Source organism: Microtus pennsylvanicus, chromosome 21 (genome assembly GCF_037038515.1).
Source record: "Microtus pennsylvanicus isolate mMicPen1 chromosome 21, mMicPen1.hap1, whole genome shotgun sequence".
In the NCBI taxonomy this organism is placed as follows: domain Eukaryota; kingdom Metazoa; phylum Chordata; class Mammalia; order Rodentia; family Cricetidae; genus Microtus; species Microtus pennsylvanicus.
In genome coordinates this window covers 15,990,274-16,008,538 of record NC_134599.1, presented here as the reverse complement: position 1 = coordinate 16,008,538, position 18,265 = coordinate 15,990,274, and the positions used below count along the sequence as shown (strand labels likewise).

The window sequence follows — 18,265 nt, the reverse complement described above, 5'->3', positions numbered from 1 at the left end:
GTTCTTTGAAATGTAGGATGAGAAGATAGAAAGATCTAGAATCCCATGAGCCTAGCCTTGCTAGAATGTCAAGAGTCAGCGTGATGAATGCTTTCCTATGCACTGGAACCAAATTTAGTTCTTCTGTACTAGTTGCTTAATACCTTTTTTTTTTGTTGGCTTGAGTGGCATTGAAATAATTTTAAAAAATAAAGTATTATGCTAGACAGTGGTGATGTACACCTTAATCCCAGCACTTGGGAGGCAAAGGCAGGTGGATCTCTGTGAGTTCGAGGCCAGCCTGGTCTACAGGGGAAGTTCCAGGACAGCCAGGGCTACACAGAGAAACCCAGTGTTGCAAAAATTAATAATAACAGCAACAACAACTAAATACTTAAAACCATGATATTTTTAGTCAGAAAGGTGCTATTTTATGACCCTAAATTACTTTGTATACAAACCATAGTTATTAATCATGCCACAGTGCTACAACAGAGATTTTTTTTAAAAATTTTATTTTTTTTTTTATTGAGCTGTATATTTTTTCCCTCCTTTCTTCCCCTCTCCCATTTGCCCTCTCCCATGATCCCCACGCTCCTAATTTTACTCAGGAGATTTTTACACCAGAGATCTTAAACCTTTAGCTTCTGTATGCTATGTGTATATTAGAACCATCACCTTGATGTTGTATTTTTTTCTTAAAAATGGGAGATTGGACTGACCAGATCAAGGCACTTGCTGCTGAGGTCAATCTCCGGACCCATATAGTACAAAGAGAAAATTGACTCCCAGAAATTGTTCTCTGACCTGTGTGCACACCCACACAATAAATAAATATAAAATAATTTAACATAAGAAAAGACCTTAGCATCGCCTGTTTTTCCTTTAACACAGTATCATGGGTCAGTGTCTGGAGAGGTTCAGTCTGTACTTATACATGTTAAAGATAAAATAAGCTCTGGAGTCTATGCAACATGTTCCTTTTAGTGTGTATTTTTCAAATATAAGACATGTTATCCAGTCAGACTTTAATCAGTGATAACTCAGTTTTTCTCACCTCACTATTTGACAGCTAGAACTGTAATAACAGAACCCCACAGGCTGGGAAGGCTGAACAGCAGAAATGTTCACGGTTCCAGAGGCCAGAGCCAGGGTTTGTGTCGCTCTGCCCGCACATGTCCTTCTCTGTGACCGGCATTTCTGTTGCATTTTCTGTCTGTTCTTCTTATAGTGACACACTAGTTCTATTGGATTACGGCCCATTCCAAAGACCTTTTTTTGACCCAATTGCCTCTTTAAAATATGTTTCTCTAAATATTAGATAAATTTTGCTTGGAGGGTGAGGTGGAGTTCATCCTTATGCCCCACCTCTCCGTTCATCTAAAACCTTATTGAAGAATGTTTGCTGTCTGTTTTTTTCCTTCCCCAGGAAAGGAAGGTTACTCTTTCATAAGGAGAAAAAGATTGAAACTCAAAAGTTTCCTCTGGATATTGTTTAACTAAAGGAGATTAAAAAATAACATTGAAGGTAGAAAAAAAGCCAGAGAACATTTAAAGAATAAATTAAATATACTTTGAGATTGTTATGGTAGTTATAAATACATAATTCAGAAAAAATTCAGTGTGTTATATTTGTGCTTTTTCACATAGCATAGGGGATCTTGCTCTCTGAGAATGATTTGCTTCTTGCTGATAACTCTTCATATAAATGAATGTAAAATGGATCCCACTGGATTGTAGACCAGACTGACAATGGATCATGCATTTGATCATGCATTTGATCTTCCTATAGAATTTTTTTTACCATATAAATGATTGTGATTTTCCCATAGAATGGAAAACATCAACAGATCTCAGGCAGACTTCAAGATGTCCGAATCAGAAAGCAAACACAAAAAACTGAGCTAGAAGTTTTGGATAAGCAGTGTGACCTGGAAATTATGGAAATCAAACAACTTCAACAAGAACTTCAGGTAGGTCTTTTGCAGCTGAATGGTCCATAAACACATGCAGTCGTCAGCAGTTCTTCATAATAGATAGTTGCTTTGGGAGTCGTAAGCCCCTGACTTCTTGGCAGACCTATGATAGAAAAGATCAGAAAGTCCATAGGATAGATGTGAGCTAGGTTCTGCTTAAATTTATACATAAATAAATATGCATACTTTGAACTTTAATAAAAAATTCTTTATATCTGTTTAGTTCATTTACAGATCATGGCATTAACGTTGTCTGACATGGGTTTACTCTGCTGCAAAAGTGGCATCTTCCTGTTCTCGCACATGGCAAGTGAGCAGGGCAGGCCAATAATCCCTCTAATGTGGGGAAGTCCTCATGGTTTGACCACTTCCCACAGCCTTGTCCCTTATCACTATAGCACTGGGAGTTGTGTGTCAGTCCTGGAATTATAACAGGACACCCATATTCACACCATATCATATGTTACAGTAAAGCTGTTACTATTAAGTTGAGGAATTTCTGATTTGAAGTTACTGTTTTCAGAACTGTGGTGAGAGGAGATTAAGTGTCTCTCTGAGAGACCTGTCCCTTTGCTTGTGGAGTCTGGTTTATTTATTGCTACTTGAGAATAGGGCACTAGAAGTCTTTTCCACTGGAGAGGCCTCCCACATAGCGTCTTTACTGCAAGTGTGAATAATCGGTCTTCCCCTTGTCGCAGCAGAGCCCTTTCTCACGTGGTTTAAAACTGCTTCCCTATTTCTCCCTGAGACTGCAGTCCATGTTTGATGAGTACTTGTGCATTACGGATACGTGGCCTGCTTACCTGTGTGGTCTTGTGCATAGAAGCCCCTCTCACTCTGCCAACTGTTATCCGTTACAGTGCGGAAAAGTTCAGGTCTCTAGACACTCTCCAGTGGTGAAGGAATTCTTTATTACCTTTAAACTTCAGCTGGCCATTCATAAATATTTGCTTAAGTATTTTCTTTTTATAGCCTATATAATTCTACACTACAACCTTGTATTTCTATTCTGAGTCTTAGAAGTTTTATCAGGTTTTAAATTTAAAGAAAAATTCTTAGACATTTTATTGTTTTAATCAGATTCTAATTTTCTTTTTAAAGGAATATCAAAATAAGCTTATCTATCTGGTACCTGAAAAGCAACTACTAAATGAAAGAATTAAAAACATGCAGCTTAATAACACACCTGGTAAGTCTCTAAGTTTTGTTTTGTTTCCTTTCTGGATAATTGTTTTAATATAGTGTTATTTTAAAATGGCATTATTCCACTAAAATAATATTTTGCCTGTAAATTAAAATTTTTTAAATAATGTGAAGAATATTATCATAAGTTGTAATAGCTGCTCATCTTATTGCCATGACCAGATCCCTGATGAGGTAGGAAGCTAAAGGGAGGAAGTAATCAGTGGGAAAGCGTGATCCTGTGTGGGAATAGTGTAGGGAAACTGCATGTAAAAGAGTGAAATTGGCCTTTTTTTTCCCCATACATGAAAATAAATTGAAAATGAATTACAGGCCTAAGCTTGGGCATAGTAGCTCATGCCTGTCCCAAAACTTTGTAGATGGAGGCAGGAGGATTGTCATGAATTTGAGACCAGTCTGGACTGCACAGCAAATTCCGTGTCAGCCTGGACGAAAGAATGAGAACATGTCTCAAAACAACAACAAAGATAGATTACAACCTAAATATAAAATACAAGCTATAAAACTCCTGAAAGAGGGCAAACAAAAGTACCTCGATATCCTTTGCAGTCATTTTTAATATAATATTTTTATTCTTTGAGAATTTCATACAATGTATTTTGATCATATTTACTCCCTCTCCTCCCCTAACTCCTCTCAGATCCACCCCACTTTTTCATCTCACTTCCAACTTCATATCCTCTTTTTTTGTTTCAGCAGGATTTTTAAAAACTATTTAATTTATTTGTGTGTCTTCACATATGTCTTGGCAGTACATGTGTGCAGTGCTTGAGGTGACCAGAAGAGGGCATTGGATCCACTAGAATTGAAGTTACAACTGTGGGATACCATGTGGGTGCTGGGAATCAGACCCCAGAGGTCTGGAAGAGCAGCCAGGGCTCTTAACTACTGAAGCATCTCTTCAGCCACATTGACAGTTTTTTTTTTTAAATCACCAAAAATAGAAAAATGGATTTAGGAAATTTTCATAGAAATAGTTTTTGATATTACCAAAAGCTCAAGAAATATGAAATAAGCCATTGTACATCAAACTGAAAAGATTCTGCATAGCCAGTGAAGTACCCAAGATGAAAAGGCAGTCCACAGACTGAGAGAATCATTTATCTGGTAGGGGCTTGATTCCAAAATATATAAGGAATTCATACAATCTAATACCAAAAAATATCCCCAAAACAAACAGAAAAATTCCATATGGCCCAACTTAAAAATGGGCAGAAAACTTGAATAAGCATTTCCCCAAAGAAGAGATAAAATGACCAGTAGGTATTTGAGATGTGGTCACTATGGCTAAACACTGAATTATTGTCATGCCCGCCTTGACCAGCAAGGAAGACGCAACACCGGAGCTCTTCTTGCAAGCAGTTTATTCAGGACCTTGTTCTCTTTCTCTCTCTCTCTCCGGGCAAGCCTCTCCCAGCCTTTAAAAAGGCATGGGCCGCAAACCCCGGATTGCCAGGTGGGCACTGCCCATAGGTCCACGCATATGCAAGCAGCTGACAATCATTGCGTGATAATAGCATGAGTCAGGCCTTAACCATAATAGGAGTTGATTATCACAGAGAGAACTTGCTTTTGGGATCGCTGAGGGCTGAAGCCAGCACCATCAGGTGCGGCTCCACGCAGCTCTCTACAAATTATCCCCTCAGACTGTCAGGATAGATGTTATCCAAAGGTGAAGAAATATGAGTTGGTAAGAGAGGAAAATCTGGCACACCATTGATGAGAATGTAAATCAGAGACTATAGAAAGTAGTAAGGCAGATCCTTAAATCATTAAAAATTAAGCTACCATATGACCCACATCTGAGTGTAGATCCAAAAGAAATGAATCCTTTGTCTCAAAGGACTATGTCCACTCTTGTGTTTATGGTGGCTCCTGCACAATAGCCAAAGGTGGAATCAGATGCCCATCAACAGGAAAGCAGGTAGAGAAAAATGTGTGTGCGTGCACATACATCCACACAAAACGGAATATTCTACCTTAAAAAAGAGGAAACAGTGCCAAATGTGACATTGTGGATAATCTGGAGGCTGTAGACTCAGTAAAATAAATCAGCCATGGAAATAGAAAAAGTGCATGGTATCACATGTGAAATTTGAAAACATCGAACTCAGAGAAATAGAGTAGAATGGTGCTTACCATAAAAATGGATTTTACCACAAAAAGGGATTAGGTATGTTAATGCAGAATAGCTATAATGTAGACTACTATGCAGATGGAACTAGATCTACATGTCCTAATGGTAAGATATATTGTTAAATTTAAAACAACTTAGGACTGATGCGTGGCTCAGTAACAGAGTGCTTATCTAGCATGCATGTGTCCATTGTTCACTATCACCAAAATTTGAGTAAGAAAGTAAGGAAATAAATAAATGATATATGTATGTATGTATGTATGTTACAGAATGCTGTAGATAACATGAGCCTGTCAAGTAGAAGTTGGTTGAATGCACATGTATCTAAGTACAAATGCTTAAAAGGAGAATGTAGGGTTTCAGATAAAGGATGACTTAACTTTTTACTCTGTGTGTTTAATTTTATTCAAATTCTATACTTGATTTCTATACTTTAAAATTGCAAAATTTTGGAATATGTATTTAGATAGTAATGTTACTATTTCATCTTAATGGAAATCACTATATTCAGACCTAGTTTCTGTATCCTTGTGTAAATATTTTTAGGTCTTGTACAGTGAAACTCTCTCCTCTTACCTCTTAAAATGTGTTATTAAATAGTTCTGTTAGTAATACTTATTGGGTCTTTTCTGTGAGTAGTCCTCTGTTCTTGAGATCATCATGAGTAAGTACAAAGCTACTTTAGCAGCATATTCTGTTGACTGAGTACTTACTGTGACTTTTTTTACTTCAGATTCAGGGATCAGTTTACTTCATAAAAAATCATCAGAAAAGGAAGAATTATGCCAAAGACTTAAAGAACAACTAGATGCTCTTGAAAAAGAAACTGCATCTAAGCTCTCAGAAATGGATACATTTAACAATCAACTGAAGGTATTTATCTTCTGTTATCTTCATGTCTCTGTAGGGGCTTCTTGTATCACATTTTCTTAATTGACTATGTCATTTCATCTACTAGAATTATATTGTTTTTAATGCTCTCTAAAGTTTAGTAAATATTGTGTCATAAGACTAAATATTTTTTTCAGAGTTTCCAGGTTTGGGTGCTATGTGCTCTTTTTCTTGGCATCTATGCATTTCACAAACAACTGCTTTTGTCAGTCTTTCAGAACCAAAGTCAGCAACAGACTGGGCGTGGTGGGTCACACCTGTAAATCCCAGAAACTGGGAGACTGACACAAAAGAATTAGAATTCAAGGTTGTTTCTCAGCAACTTAGAGAGTTTAAGAGCAGCCTGGCTACATGAGACTCTGTCTCAAAACAGGGAGGAGGGGTAAACATGGAAATTTCAAAATTGCTGTCGGTAGATCCTCTTTTAACACACTAAATTCTTGTTTGTCGCTTCGTACTAATATAATTAACCTTTATGAAACAATAAAATACTTAGGGAAATCTAAAGAAGAATTTGATATTATAAACTTCATATAATTCATGATTCGTTGGTTTATTGTTTGCCTCTGTGGCGGAGCAGGTGCCCAGCAGACTGTGTTTTTCTTTTGGGGCAGCGGTGATTGGACACTGGCACCATATGAGTGGGGATAGTAAGTGTTAGCTGGTTACTGGAACTGACCGGCATGCTGAGAACCAGACTACTGGTGTCCACTCAAACTGCAGTCTCAGTTCACCCTTTGCTACCTATGCATAAGGTGATGAAAGCACACAGTGTTATATAGTGATTCTTTAAGAAAGCTATTTCTTCATATGGTTTTTATCTTGTTGACTTATTGAGAGTAACATTAGCAACAACCATGGAATAAACAACAGCATGGTGGCTTCAGTTAAGGACAGAAATGGAGGTGAATAATGCTGAGAGTGTACTTTACATAAAGATATGTTCTTTAGAGAAATTAAAATGTGATTGTTTGTCACCGCTGGTCAGACAAGCCAGTCAAGTTATCATCCTTAAATTATTTTTTGAATCTGTACATAGTTTAACTGGCCTCTTATCTGCCTTATCTTACAGTGTGGGAATATGGATGACTCTGTTCTTCAGTGCCTTTTGTCTCTGCTAAGCTGTCTCAACAACCTCTTCCTCTTACTTAAGGTTATTTTCTAATATCTAGCTTCCTTTTTCTTTTAGTTATTTTACTGTTTTATTTTTAAACTGTACTATTCTTTGCCTTTATCTGATTATCTTTGTTTGGAATAACATATACAATAAAACCTTTTTTTCTTTCTGTTTGCTCTAATATCCTTCTGCTGTCTAATTGCCTGTTTGAGTTTAATGCCAGAAGTCAGGAAGGCTACCCATAGTGTCTTCCTTCATGAGGAATCCTGCCGGTTCCCTTACATTATCTCTGTGGATTGGGTTAACCAATGGGGTGGGTTGAGAGAAAACAAAGGAGATGTGAGAGTAAATCAGCTATGTCCTTGAAAACCATTGCTCGAGTTTCGACTTCCTGCTCTCTAGGGCAGGATGGCTTGTGTGTGCTTGCATCCTGATTTTGCATAAGGAAAACTGTAAAGAACCAATAATACAAGGGCATCATTACTTACCAGGCCTTGTGTTCTGACACACACCTGAGGTGTAAGTCATGGGCTTTGCCACTTCTATTACACAGACTGTTCAAAATATTCAATGATGTCCTTCTTTAATGTAGTGTAAAGAGAGATGATTTATATTAACCACTTGTCCACCCTTATCGATTCTTATTACACCTACTACTCAGCGCTAGAATGAATGGCAGTAGGCAGTTCGTGTGTCCACAGTAGTCACACCTCAGCGCTTGCTTTTGAAAAGGTAGGGCAGATTTCAAAAGTAGCAGTAGCAAGGTCCCAAATGTTGATCTATCTATAGGATTAGAACATGGCTGACCAGGTTATCTGGTCTTAGAACTTTTGATACAGATTACATAGAAACATAAGTGTGAATCTCTTCATTGTGAAATGAGGTTCAGTACAGATTTGTGGACTGTACTCATCCGTAGGGTACTGTCTTATTCTTCTGGTTAGCATTGGTTTTCTACAGGCCAGCAGATTATTTTGTCTTGCTTTACTTTCTTCCTTCTGCTTCTTGCATTCTAGTTTTTTATTGCTTTTTGAAACTTTCATCAGAGACAATTTAGGACACCAAAGGAGTGTGAAGTGTGTAAGTCACTGGATAGTAAACTTGAGTGTAGCTGCAGAAAGCTAGAAAAGAAGCCTTTGTAGTGGTGACCAGCACTGAGGATTTCCACTGACTTCCTCTGAGAACTGCACAGAAAGCACCATTTCAGCCGAGTAATAAGCAGAAGCTGGATGCTGTGGATCAGCAATGGATGGGCGTGAAGACTGTTAAATGTGTATGAGCGATTCTGAAGAGAGCAGGAAAATGTGAGGATGAAGGGTATTACATGAAGGGACAAAGAAAAACTCAAAGGAGACAAGAAAGGATGTGAGGGGAAGAGATGGAGGCTCTGTGTAAATATGTATGATATTTGATAAAGCCCAGTCCCCAAAAAAGTAGATTAAGAAAAAGATCCAGGGGCTAAGGAAATGGCTCAATGGGTTATATGTTTGCCATGAAAAGGGCACGCCCACCTGTAATTCCAGTGCTAGGGAGACTAGGTGGTGGGAGACCCTGTCTCAGAAAAATAAGGTGACAGCTGTATCAGCTGTACTCCAGAGAACAGGGCAGGCCCATGCCCCAGGAGTATTCAGCCAACACAGACTGCACTCCATGGTTTTGTTTGCTTGTTTTCTTTCCTTTTAAAAGTGAAAGAGAATATGAAGTTGGGTGGGTAGGAAGGTGGGGGAGGCAGATGAATCCAATCAAAATACATTATATGATATTCTCAAAGAATAAGTAAAAAGATTATAATAAGGCAAAAAAAACAGTTGATAAAGACATCTGATATTGAACTCAGGCCTATGAATACACACAACATACACACACACACAAACACACACATATGAACACACATACACATACTCACACCCTCCAAAAAAAGAAGAAAGAAAAGAAAGAAAAAATCCAAAGCATAGATTATAGGAATTCTTTAAAAAGAATACTTCCACAGATGGGAGGCAAAAATCAGTGAGGAAAGGTACTTGCTACCATGCCTGATGACCCAAATTCAACCCCTAGGACCTGTGTGGTGGATGAAGGGAACTGGCTCTGACAAGACATTCTCTGGCTTCTATATACACACTGTGGCATGCGTGTGTGTGTGTGTATGTATGTATGTATGTATGTATGTGTGTGTGTATAAATGTTTGCACACACACAAATTAAGTAAATAAATGTAATTGTTGAAGAAATAATTCTTCCAGTGTAACATATGGGGAAAGATTGGTGCAATTCCAACCTGGTCTACAGAGCAAGTTCCAGGATAGCCAGGGCTGTTATATAGAGAAATCCTGTCTTGAAAATGAAAACAAACAAAAAAAGATCAATGCAGTTACATTTGTTGGTAGAAAGCAGGGAGTTTTCGAATATATTGGATCATTGAGAACATGGAAGGAACAACCACTCCAGGTCAGAAAAAGACAGATGCAAGAGTTCTAGTAATTTTGAGATGGGAAGGCAAAGGGATTATAGTCTGATGGGGTCTCAGTGAGGTTTTTAGGAAAGAGAGTAGACAGGGGATCAGGAAATTTCAGGATAGAGAAGTCAGCCTTAAGTAGATGCCTTGGTAGGTGGGGGTGGTTGAGTACAAGCTTGGGAGAAGAAAACAATGTGTTGAGCAATGTTAAATACCTATTTCATTCTGGGTCATAAGTTTAAATTGAAGACTACATCTAATTATATGACTTTCCTCCATTAATGTACAGCTGCTTAGATAATGCCCAGAGAAGGCTTGTGAAATAGGCTCATGGCTTCATACAGGCTTGAGATTTTATCAGACATTGGCCGAGATGAAAGGGAAGGGGAGATACAGATCTAAACATGAGAATTATGGTAAGGATGAACTCTGAAATAGGAACTGGATGAGAAACGATCATAGAAGACAAGGGGCTGATTAAGAAAGAGAATGAGAAAGTTAGCAGAGTAGGGGTCTCCATGAGGCTGGGAACCCTTTAAAGTAACTGTACCAGGTATAAGAAAGGTTGAGAGCTTTTGTGTGAGGAATAAGGTATTTGGTCAATGATAGATGTTTTTGATGATAATAGAACCCAAGGTATGCAAGTAGAAATGATCCATTAAAAGAGCATTTAAAAGGTCTGATCTCAGAGTTAGGGTTTTATTGGATCATCAATGCAGAGATCAGATGTGAATAAATGAGAATCAGTGACCAGCTGATCAATAGGTGACATGAAGTCGCATGCATATACATACATGCAGACACAGGTGAGCCCTCATGTGCTATACAAACACTTCTGTTCTTGTTCGGGAAAGAGATGCACAGAATCTCTAAAATACCTAGTGTGGTAAAACCTACTGCTAGTGACTCAGAATAGAAACGTGGGAAGTGCTTTCCATAGAGGAAAAGCAAAATCCGCCAACACCACAATTGTTAGTTGTACCCTCCAGGTGGGTGTCAGGTATACCTTGGGAAGATAAGTATATAGCAGGAAGTGTGGGCCCGAAGAACCGCTGCAAGGCATGGGGAAGGAACTGGCTTCTTAAATATGTTTATGCTGTGGACTCCTCTAGATCTCATCTCACAATATTTTAAATGAGGGGCTGAGGGTGTAACTTAGGGTTAGAGCAGCTGCCTAGCATGCACTTAGCCCTAGGCCCAATCCCCAGTGTTATATATGTATTTTAAATGTCATCAGATATAAAAGTTCAAGTATATGTGATTCTATGTTTATGAATTCAAGAAGATATAGTGACAGATAATAACATTTTAAGTCATAATAGCAGTAATCTGAAATTATAAGAACATCTTCGGTTTCTGTTTACTAAAACTATACAGGGAAAAAAATCTTCAGTTTCTGTTAGTGAAAATGTCATAAATGTGAGTAATACCATGGTGATTTGTTGCTTGCATCTGACATTAATGGAATTGTTGGATTTCAATAAAAATTAATTTTGTCCCTAGCCATCCATGTACATGGACTTGTGAACTCTACTACTAATAATTTTAAAACCTTAGAAATGAATTGGCTCTCAGATTACAAGCTATTGCCCTCCAGTGAAGGCAAAGTGGTTTGATGTGCTGTCTTTCTTGTCTCAGTTATAGAGACTGGGATGATAAGACTCCCCACTTTGATTATGTATAGGTCTCTCTTGATTTTGTTACCTTTTGTACTTACAGATTGGAGGCTTTTGCTAGTGTGAATAGATTTAAGACTGTTGTATCTTACTGTGATGGGTCCCTTTATCATGATATGCTCCTATAGGGAGGCTTCTTGCCTTAGGACTAGTTTTTCTGCCCATAATCCCAGCCCTGGGAGGCTAAGGCAGAGGACTGCAAGTTCTAGGTCACCCTAGAGTACAGTTTGAATACAGTCTCTACATGGTAAGAGCCTGTCTCAAAGACACAAAACAAGTGGAGAGGAGGAACTGGAATGATAATCACTTGGCACAGTGCTGGCTATGCAAGCATGAGACTCCACTGAATTTGCGCCCAGCTATCCACACAGAAGTCTGTGATATGGTTAGAAACCCAGTGCAGGAAGTAACAGATGCAATGTGGGCAGGAGGCAGAGACAGGGTTTTCCCTGGGGTTTTTTGGTTAGACTGCTTATCCTAATTGTTGAGCCCCAGGTCTCAGCAAGAGGCCCTGTCTCAGAAACAAGGTAGAGTCATGAGGAAAGATACTTAGAGTTGACTTCAGGCCTGAAAACATATGTATATGCCTGTGCTCATGCACACATGTAAACATACATACAACACACACACACACACACATAATTTTTTCAAGAATGACATTTCCTGATGTATTACTCTAACAGTGCTGGCTTTCTTTTGCCTTGTTGTCATGATATATCTTTTTCCATACTAATTATAGACTGTTAAATATAGCATTGACATTTTATCTTTTAAATAGCATAGTTATAGTTTATAATTTCAGTTTTATATTTAAATTGAGTTCATGGGTCTGTTTAATATACTTATTAACAAGTTTGGACTGTGAACTGCATTTCTTTTTTTTTGTTATTTATTTTGCCTCATTTATTTTGTGTTTCTTTTTCTTACCTTTCCCTTTTTTAGTACATCTACTTTGACTTCCTTTCTCTCTCTCCCTTCCCCCTTCCTCCATTTCTCCACAGCGTCATTCACATATATAATGTACTTTGAGCACAGTCCCCCACCATTATCCTCATCTTCTTACTCCTCCCACAACACCTTCTCCTTCCTAAAAAGTCCTCCTTGCACGTTTTGCAAACCTACTTCATTTGGTTAGGGTTCTACCTGAGCATGGGTAGGGAGTTATTTACTTGAGCTCTGACAGCTTAATAATGGCTACACTCACTCTCCCCCAGCAACCATTAATGTTATAGTCCCTTCAGGGACTATAGGGCTAGACTCCCCTCCTTTCTTCTCTGTAACTAGCTGTACCTTCTACTTTTCTGGTAATTTCTAGAGACTACAATTTGCATACTTGACTTATTTAGCATCAATATTAATTTGTTGCTTGTATATCTGTATACCATGTACATGCCCAGTGCCTGCAGGGATCAGAAGAGTATGTCAGATCCTCTGAGATTGGAGTAACAAATGGTTGTGAGCTACAGTTGTAGGTGCTGGGAATCAAACCCGAGTCTTCTGGAAGAACAGCCTTAACTGCTGAGCCATCTCTCTAGCCCTTTTCCTTAGTTCTTGATGCATGGCCTTGACTTCTGGTATTCTTCAGAATTTTTTTTTTTTGTTGAATCCTATCCAAGCTTTTTATATGAAAAAAATCACAGAAGTAGTAACCTTAATTCAGTTACTGACTGAGCTGGTTCAAAGCGGGACTGGTGTGCTTCTGTGGTGGTTTGGATGAGACTGGCCCTTATAAGTTCATATATTTGAATAGTTGGTCATCAGCTGGTAGAACTGTTTGGGAAGGGTTAGGCAGTGTGGCTGTGTTGGAGGAGGTGTGTCAGTGGGGGTGGGCTTGAGGTCTCAAAAGCCTAGATCATTCCCAGTTAGCTTTCTCTCTGCCCCACACTTGCGGATCAGATGTTTGTTCTAGCTTATGTATGCTTGCTTGCCTACTCCATGTTCCATAACATGATGGCTCTCTGGAACGGAACCATGAGCCCCAACTTACTTTCTAATCCTGAGGTGTCCATGACACATTCAGAGTGTGTCCTCTTCAGGAGGAATTCCAGCTTGTCTACCCCAACCCTTTACAGCAGTAGGTGCTCTCCTTAGCTCGATAGCCACTGCTTTTTCTCAGCTTCTCAGATGGCTGAGTGCCTGGAAGGAGAGAGTGCTGGGTGTCGGGTGGACATCCGTCACCTCCCTCAGGGTTTCTCTCTCTGGCCCCCTGACTTCTCTGGTGCATGCCAGTGTTTCAGAACTTGTAAATGAGCAGTTTTTATGTCGTATTCAACTTCCTAGTTCTTTTTGGAGCCACAAGAATTACTCAGCTTTTGCTGGGAGAGGTCCTGGTTAATAGACTTTTTGTCCATTGGAAGAAGGCCCATTTCAAGGACTCAGGGCCTGAAATAAAACCTTCTTGGAATGTTACTGCAGCTCAATCTTAAAGGATAAATTGGAGGACCAGTGTACACAGGCTATGATGTGACATTAATTTGAAAGATCTTTATATCCTCTCTAAATGTGGCAGTCTCCTTAGTCCTGGCCCCTGCCACCAAAGGCTAATATTTATTGAGAATCTAACTATGTAGCTTGCAAAACTATAACCACTTTACCTGAATTAATTCATTTACCCTCCCAGCAGCTCTGTAAGACACATTCAGGAAACTATAAAACTTGGCTGAGATAATACAAGCCATTATTGACAGAGCCTGACTCTAACTTTCATGGACTTCCCATAGAGCCATGCTTCTTAATACTGAGTCACCCTGCTTCTGCTTGTAGTGACCCTATCTTTGCTCTCCAGTAGAATGTAGAGGCAACAATACCAACCACAGCCATGGAGGCTGAGCGCTGTGTGAGACTTCACCTGAACACAGCATTTATGCTGTTGCTGTGTAAGTCCCAGACACTTGGACAGTCTCAGTCACCACACTACCCCTAGGCCAGACCTACATTTACCTCTGACATGCTTGTTCCTGAAAATATATAGATTGGCCTAGCTTGGTATGGAGTTTTGTGACCAGGAGGGTGAGGGGGACACACTTTTTAGAAGACTAAAATGTAGTCAAATATTTTCCAGTTCCCTCCTTTGCTCTTAAATTTCTTTTGATTATTTTAGGGGTTTTTTCCCTTCTCTTTCTCTGTTTCTTTTGTTTGTTTTGTTTTATTGTTTGATTGGTTGTTATTAGTTTTCTCTTTCCTTCAGTCCCCCTCCCCCACTCTTGTTTAGTATTCTCTAGATTCCAAGGGGAAAAAGCCAATTCAAAATGGTGGCTATTGAAAGAATACAAGGCTGAATCAGAATAGCGCTGGAAAGGCAATCCCTACATTGAGCAATGGAGCTAAAGACCAGGTCCCCCTCGTCCTTTTCCCCACCTCTGTCTACAATCTCACCTCTCTGTTTAAGGTCATTCCTGGTTTCACTTGATAGTAAAGGAGCCAGATTTAGTTTATCTCAGTTTAATGAGCCAGAGAAGTTTCTCTTTATAACACCTAATCATTTAGACCAAGAATAAATGATTGCTTCTGAATGGAAATACAGGGAACAGTGAGACCTGCCAAAACCACACGTACAAATCCATTGTGTATATTTGTGCCCAGTGCTGAGCAGGTGGACACGGAGATCCCTGGGCTAGCCAGCCGGACCAGAGTACTAGGCAAGTTTCAGGCAGAGAGATAGTCTATCTCAGAAAACAAGGAATTTGGTGGTACCTGAGATGGTGGTACTCAAGGCTGACCTTTGACCTTGACCTCTGACCTACACACACACACACACCACAAAATTTTTCTTTAAATGTTATTACAAGCAAATTGTTTTCCATATTTTAATTAATTTCATTTTCTATTGAAAATAACACTTCAAAGAACTGGTTTATTAAATAGTCTTTGTCCTTTATAGATGAACTGATGTGGAAATAGGTGAATTTAGCATGTGTTTGTCTTAATAGGTGCATGAAGTACTTACAGTATTCAAGATTTTATATCATTTAAATAGATATTTTTTAAATATTTAAATCTTTTAAATTTAATTATACTTGTCTTAGTAATTTGTTTTAAATGCAAATGCTATATTATTAAATATGATTAAAATACTTAAGTATTGACTTATTTATATTTTATCCTTAGGAACTGAGAGAAAGCTATAATACACAGCAACTAGCCCTCGAACAACTTCATAAAATCAAACGTGACAAATTGAAGGAAATTGAAAGAAAAAGATTAGAGCAAATACAGAAAAAGAAGCTAGAAGATGAGGCTGCAAGGTAACTAATATAACTGGTGAATATATTGTGCTATATTGCTATTAAAATTCTGCCAGGCTATGGTAGTGCACACCTTTAATCCCAGCATGGGGAGGCAGAGGCAGGCAGATCTCTGTGAGTTCGAGGCCAGCCTGGTCTACAGCCAGGGTTACACAGAGAAACATTGCCTAAAAAACGAAAAAATAAAAACAAACAAAAAAAAAGCAAAGAAATCTAGCTTTGTTTCTCATTGCTTTATTTATGGAAATTTAAAGGGAATTAAAGGATTATTTTTAGATACTAATCAGATTCTAAAATTTTATAAATTCAATTCTTCTTTTAGTTATTAAGTGCTCATTTTTAACCAATTTTATGGCTTGTCAGTGAATGCTAAGTACGTGCACTCAGACCTGGACAGGATTCCTGGTCTCTATTTCCTATCTGAGGGACCCTGGTTAACAGACTGTTTTTCTAAATCTCAGTTTCTTCTTTTGTAAAAAAGATGAAGACCTTGGAGATATTGTAGGCATTAAATGGTGTAGCTGGGACTGCATCTATCTTGTACATTGCACATGATGAACCCTCATTAGTTCTCTCTCTCCAGTAAATCCGTCTGTTCTCTGAAAGATCACGTAAAAACATGGAGTGATTTTACTTTCTGACTCTATGCCGTGTGGCTGCTGCACTTCTCTTTATGACACTTAGATGCTCCGATCATCCCCACCTAGAGCAGGGGAGGGAGAAGGCTGGGACTCTGAAGCACAGACCTTTCCCTCAGAAACAGTGTGTGGATTGTTCGGCTTTTTGCTTTTTGTCTTTTGTCTGTAAAATCCTTTGTTTCTCCCAAGTTCCCCTGTGTTAGAAATTAGTATGATTGGTAAACAAGTATTAATGAGCCAGCATTTCTCTGCCCTAGTAAAGAGCAGATGGGTTACACCTGTGAACAGCTCACAGACACGAGGGAAGGGAGACGCACATTCCCCCTGCTGAACGCCTTCCTTGGGGACTCCAAATGACCAGGGCCTACATGTTTGTGGAGTGCAGCTTCTGGATGCAATGCAGATCCACAGGGGATTCCTGCTCCTCCTGGATTCCTCAGATATCTAGTTGTTGGTTCAGATAGATTCCAGGTACCCTATATCCATGGTTTCCTAGTCCTAGCTAGAGATAATAGAATAATACAGAAGGAAGGGGCCTCAGTTAGTTTGATCCCCAGAACCTATGTAAAAATATGGTGATGGCCTCTACAGTTCCAACTCACTGGCCACCCAATCTAGCCTAATGTGAATTCCAGGCCAACGAAAGACACTGGCTTAAAGGAAGTGGGCAGAGTTTTTGAGAATGATACCTGAAGTTGTCTTTTGGTTCCTACAGGCATGATCACACACATACAGGCATGAGCCCTGAACACATACATACATGAACACACACACATAGGCATGAGCACACACACATAGGCATGAACACATACATATATGCATTTTTTTAAAAACAATATAAAAACAGTGAAATTCTTTATTTGACACTTACCTTGTGCCACTTAACATTGCACAAAGGATCTATGCAATGGTCACACAGTCATTGAAAGAGGATTTTCTGTTGATACATGTAGCTCTTGATAACTGTTCATCTCATAGTTCCTTTCAGGCTTACAATTCTTGTTAGTAACACATATTTTCATTTAATTCATCTTTGGATATTTTCCCACTGTAGTAAACTGAAGAAGTTAGAGAGAACACAAGGAATATAGGATCTTAGCAGTCCAGAGCTTCAAGCTAGTACTGAGGTGTGATTTCTTGGCTATTTGCCCAGGTGTGGTCTTTTTCTTCTTCCAAGTTATTGGTAGTAGATTTTCACATTGTAGATGAGGTATCACTTGGCTCTGGACTAGTTTTAACTTACTAGCTTGCCTAAGAAAATTTACCAGAATTTAATGAATTTTCTGCAGTTTTTTTTATGATGCTGTGATAATCAAATCAAGATCACTAGGTCATCTCTGGCTTGGTATTCACACTGTCTGATCTAGTCCCTATATAGGGCATTAATTCATGGCTGTGGATAAGAGAAAATGTTTCTAGAAAGAGAATTTACTTTTATATTATCACCTTACAAAGTCTATACACTCAGACAACAGCATTTTCCCTCCACTTCTAGGCTTGTTTTTATGACAAATGACAGTAGAGTATCAGAACTAATATATATTATATAGTTCTCTCACGTCTATTTTTATGACCTCCATTCAAAGAAAGAGTTGCCACTACTATATTTAGTATCTTCCCTTAGCCTCAGCACTGTCAGAATAGCAGAAATTATGGCCAGATGAATCTCTGTGATTGTATAACATTATACCCAATCAAAATGGGAACTTTGGTTTATTTTGAGGCTTACTATTTGGCTTATTTCAGCTTTAGTTGGTGAAGAAATTTGGAGATTCCGTGTAATTTTAAAAATGGAAGGCTCTTAAAATACTTTAAATCTCATACTCCTGTTCATTATCCTGATACACAGATTTCACCAAAATTGTGCAAAACTTCTAGAGGAAGCATGTTGTGATTGGATGGAGGTTAAAGGGTTTGAAAAACATTGAAAGAAAACTAGGCCCAGGGGT

General features: G+C 38.7%; 1 protein-coding gene across 5 annotated transcripts in view; it reads left to right on the top strand.

The window, feature by feature from the left end:
- Itsn2 (intersectin 2) overlaps positions 1 to 18,265 on the top strand; it is a 113,120-nt gene that overhangs the window by 39,447 nt on the left and 55,408 nt on the right. For 3 of the 5 annotated variants that reach the window (XM_075955454.1, XM_075955453.1, XM_075955456.1), the window contains exons 14-18: positions 1,812 to 1,952; positions 3,057 to 3,144; positions 6,029 to 6,168; positions 7,259 to 7,339; positions 15,542 to 15,678. In XM_075955454.1, coding sequence (XP_075811569.1) covers positions 1,812 to 1,952; positions 3,057 to 3,144; positions 6,029 to 6,168; positions 7,259 to 7,339; positions 15,542 to 15,678 — 587 coding nt within the window. Of the gene's footprint in view, positions 1 to 1,811; positions 1,953 to 3,056; positions 3,145 to 6,028; positions 6,169 to 7,258; positions 7,352 to 15,541; positions 15,679 to 18,265 lie in introns of those variants that run through there. The other 2 variants (XM_075955455.1, XM_075955457.1) reach the window with 2 other exon arrangements.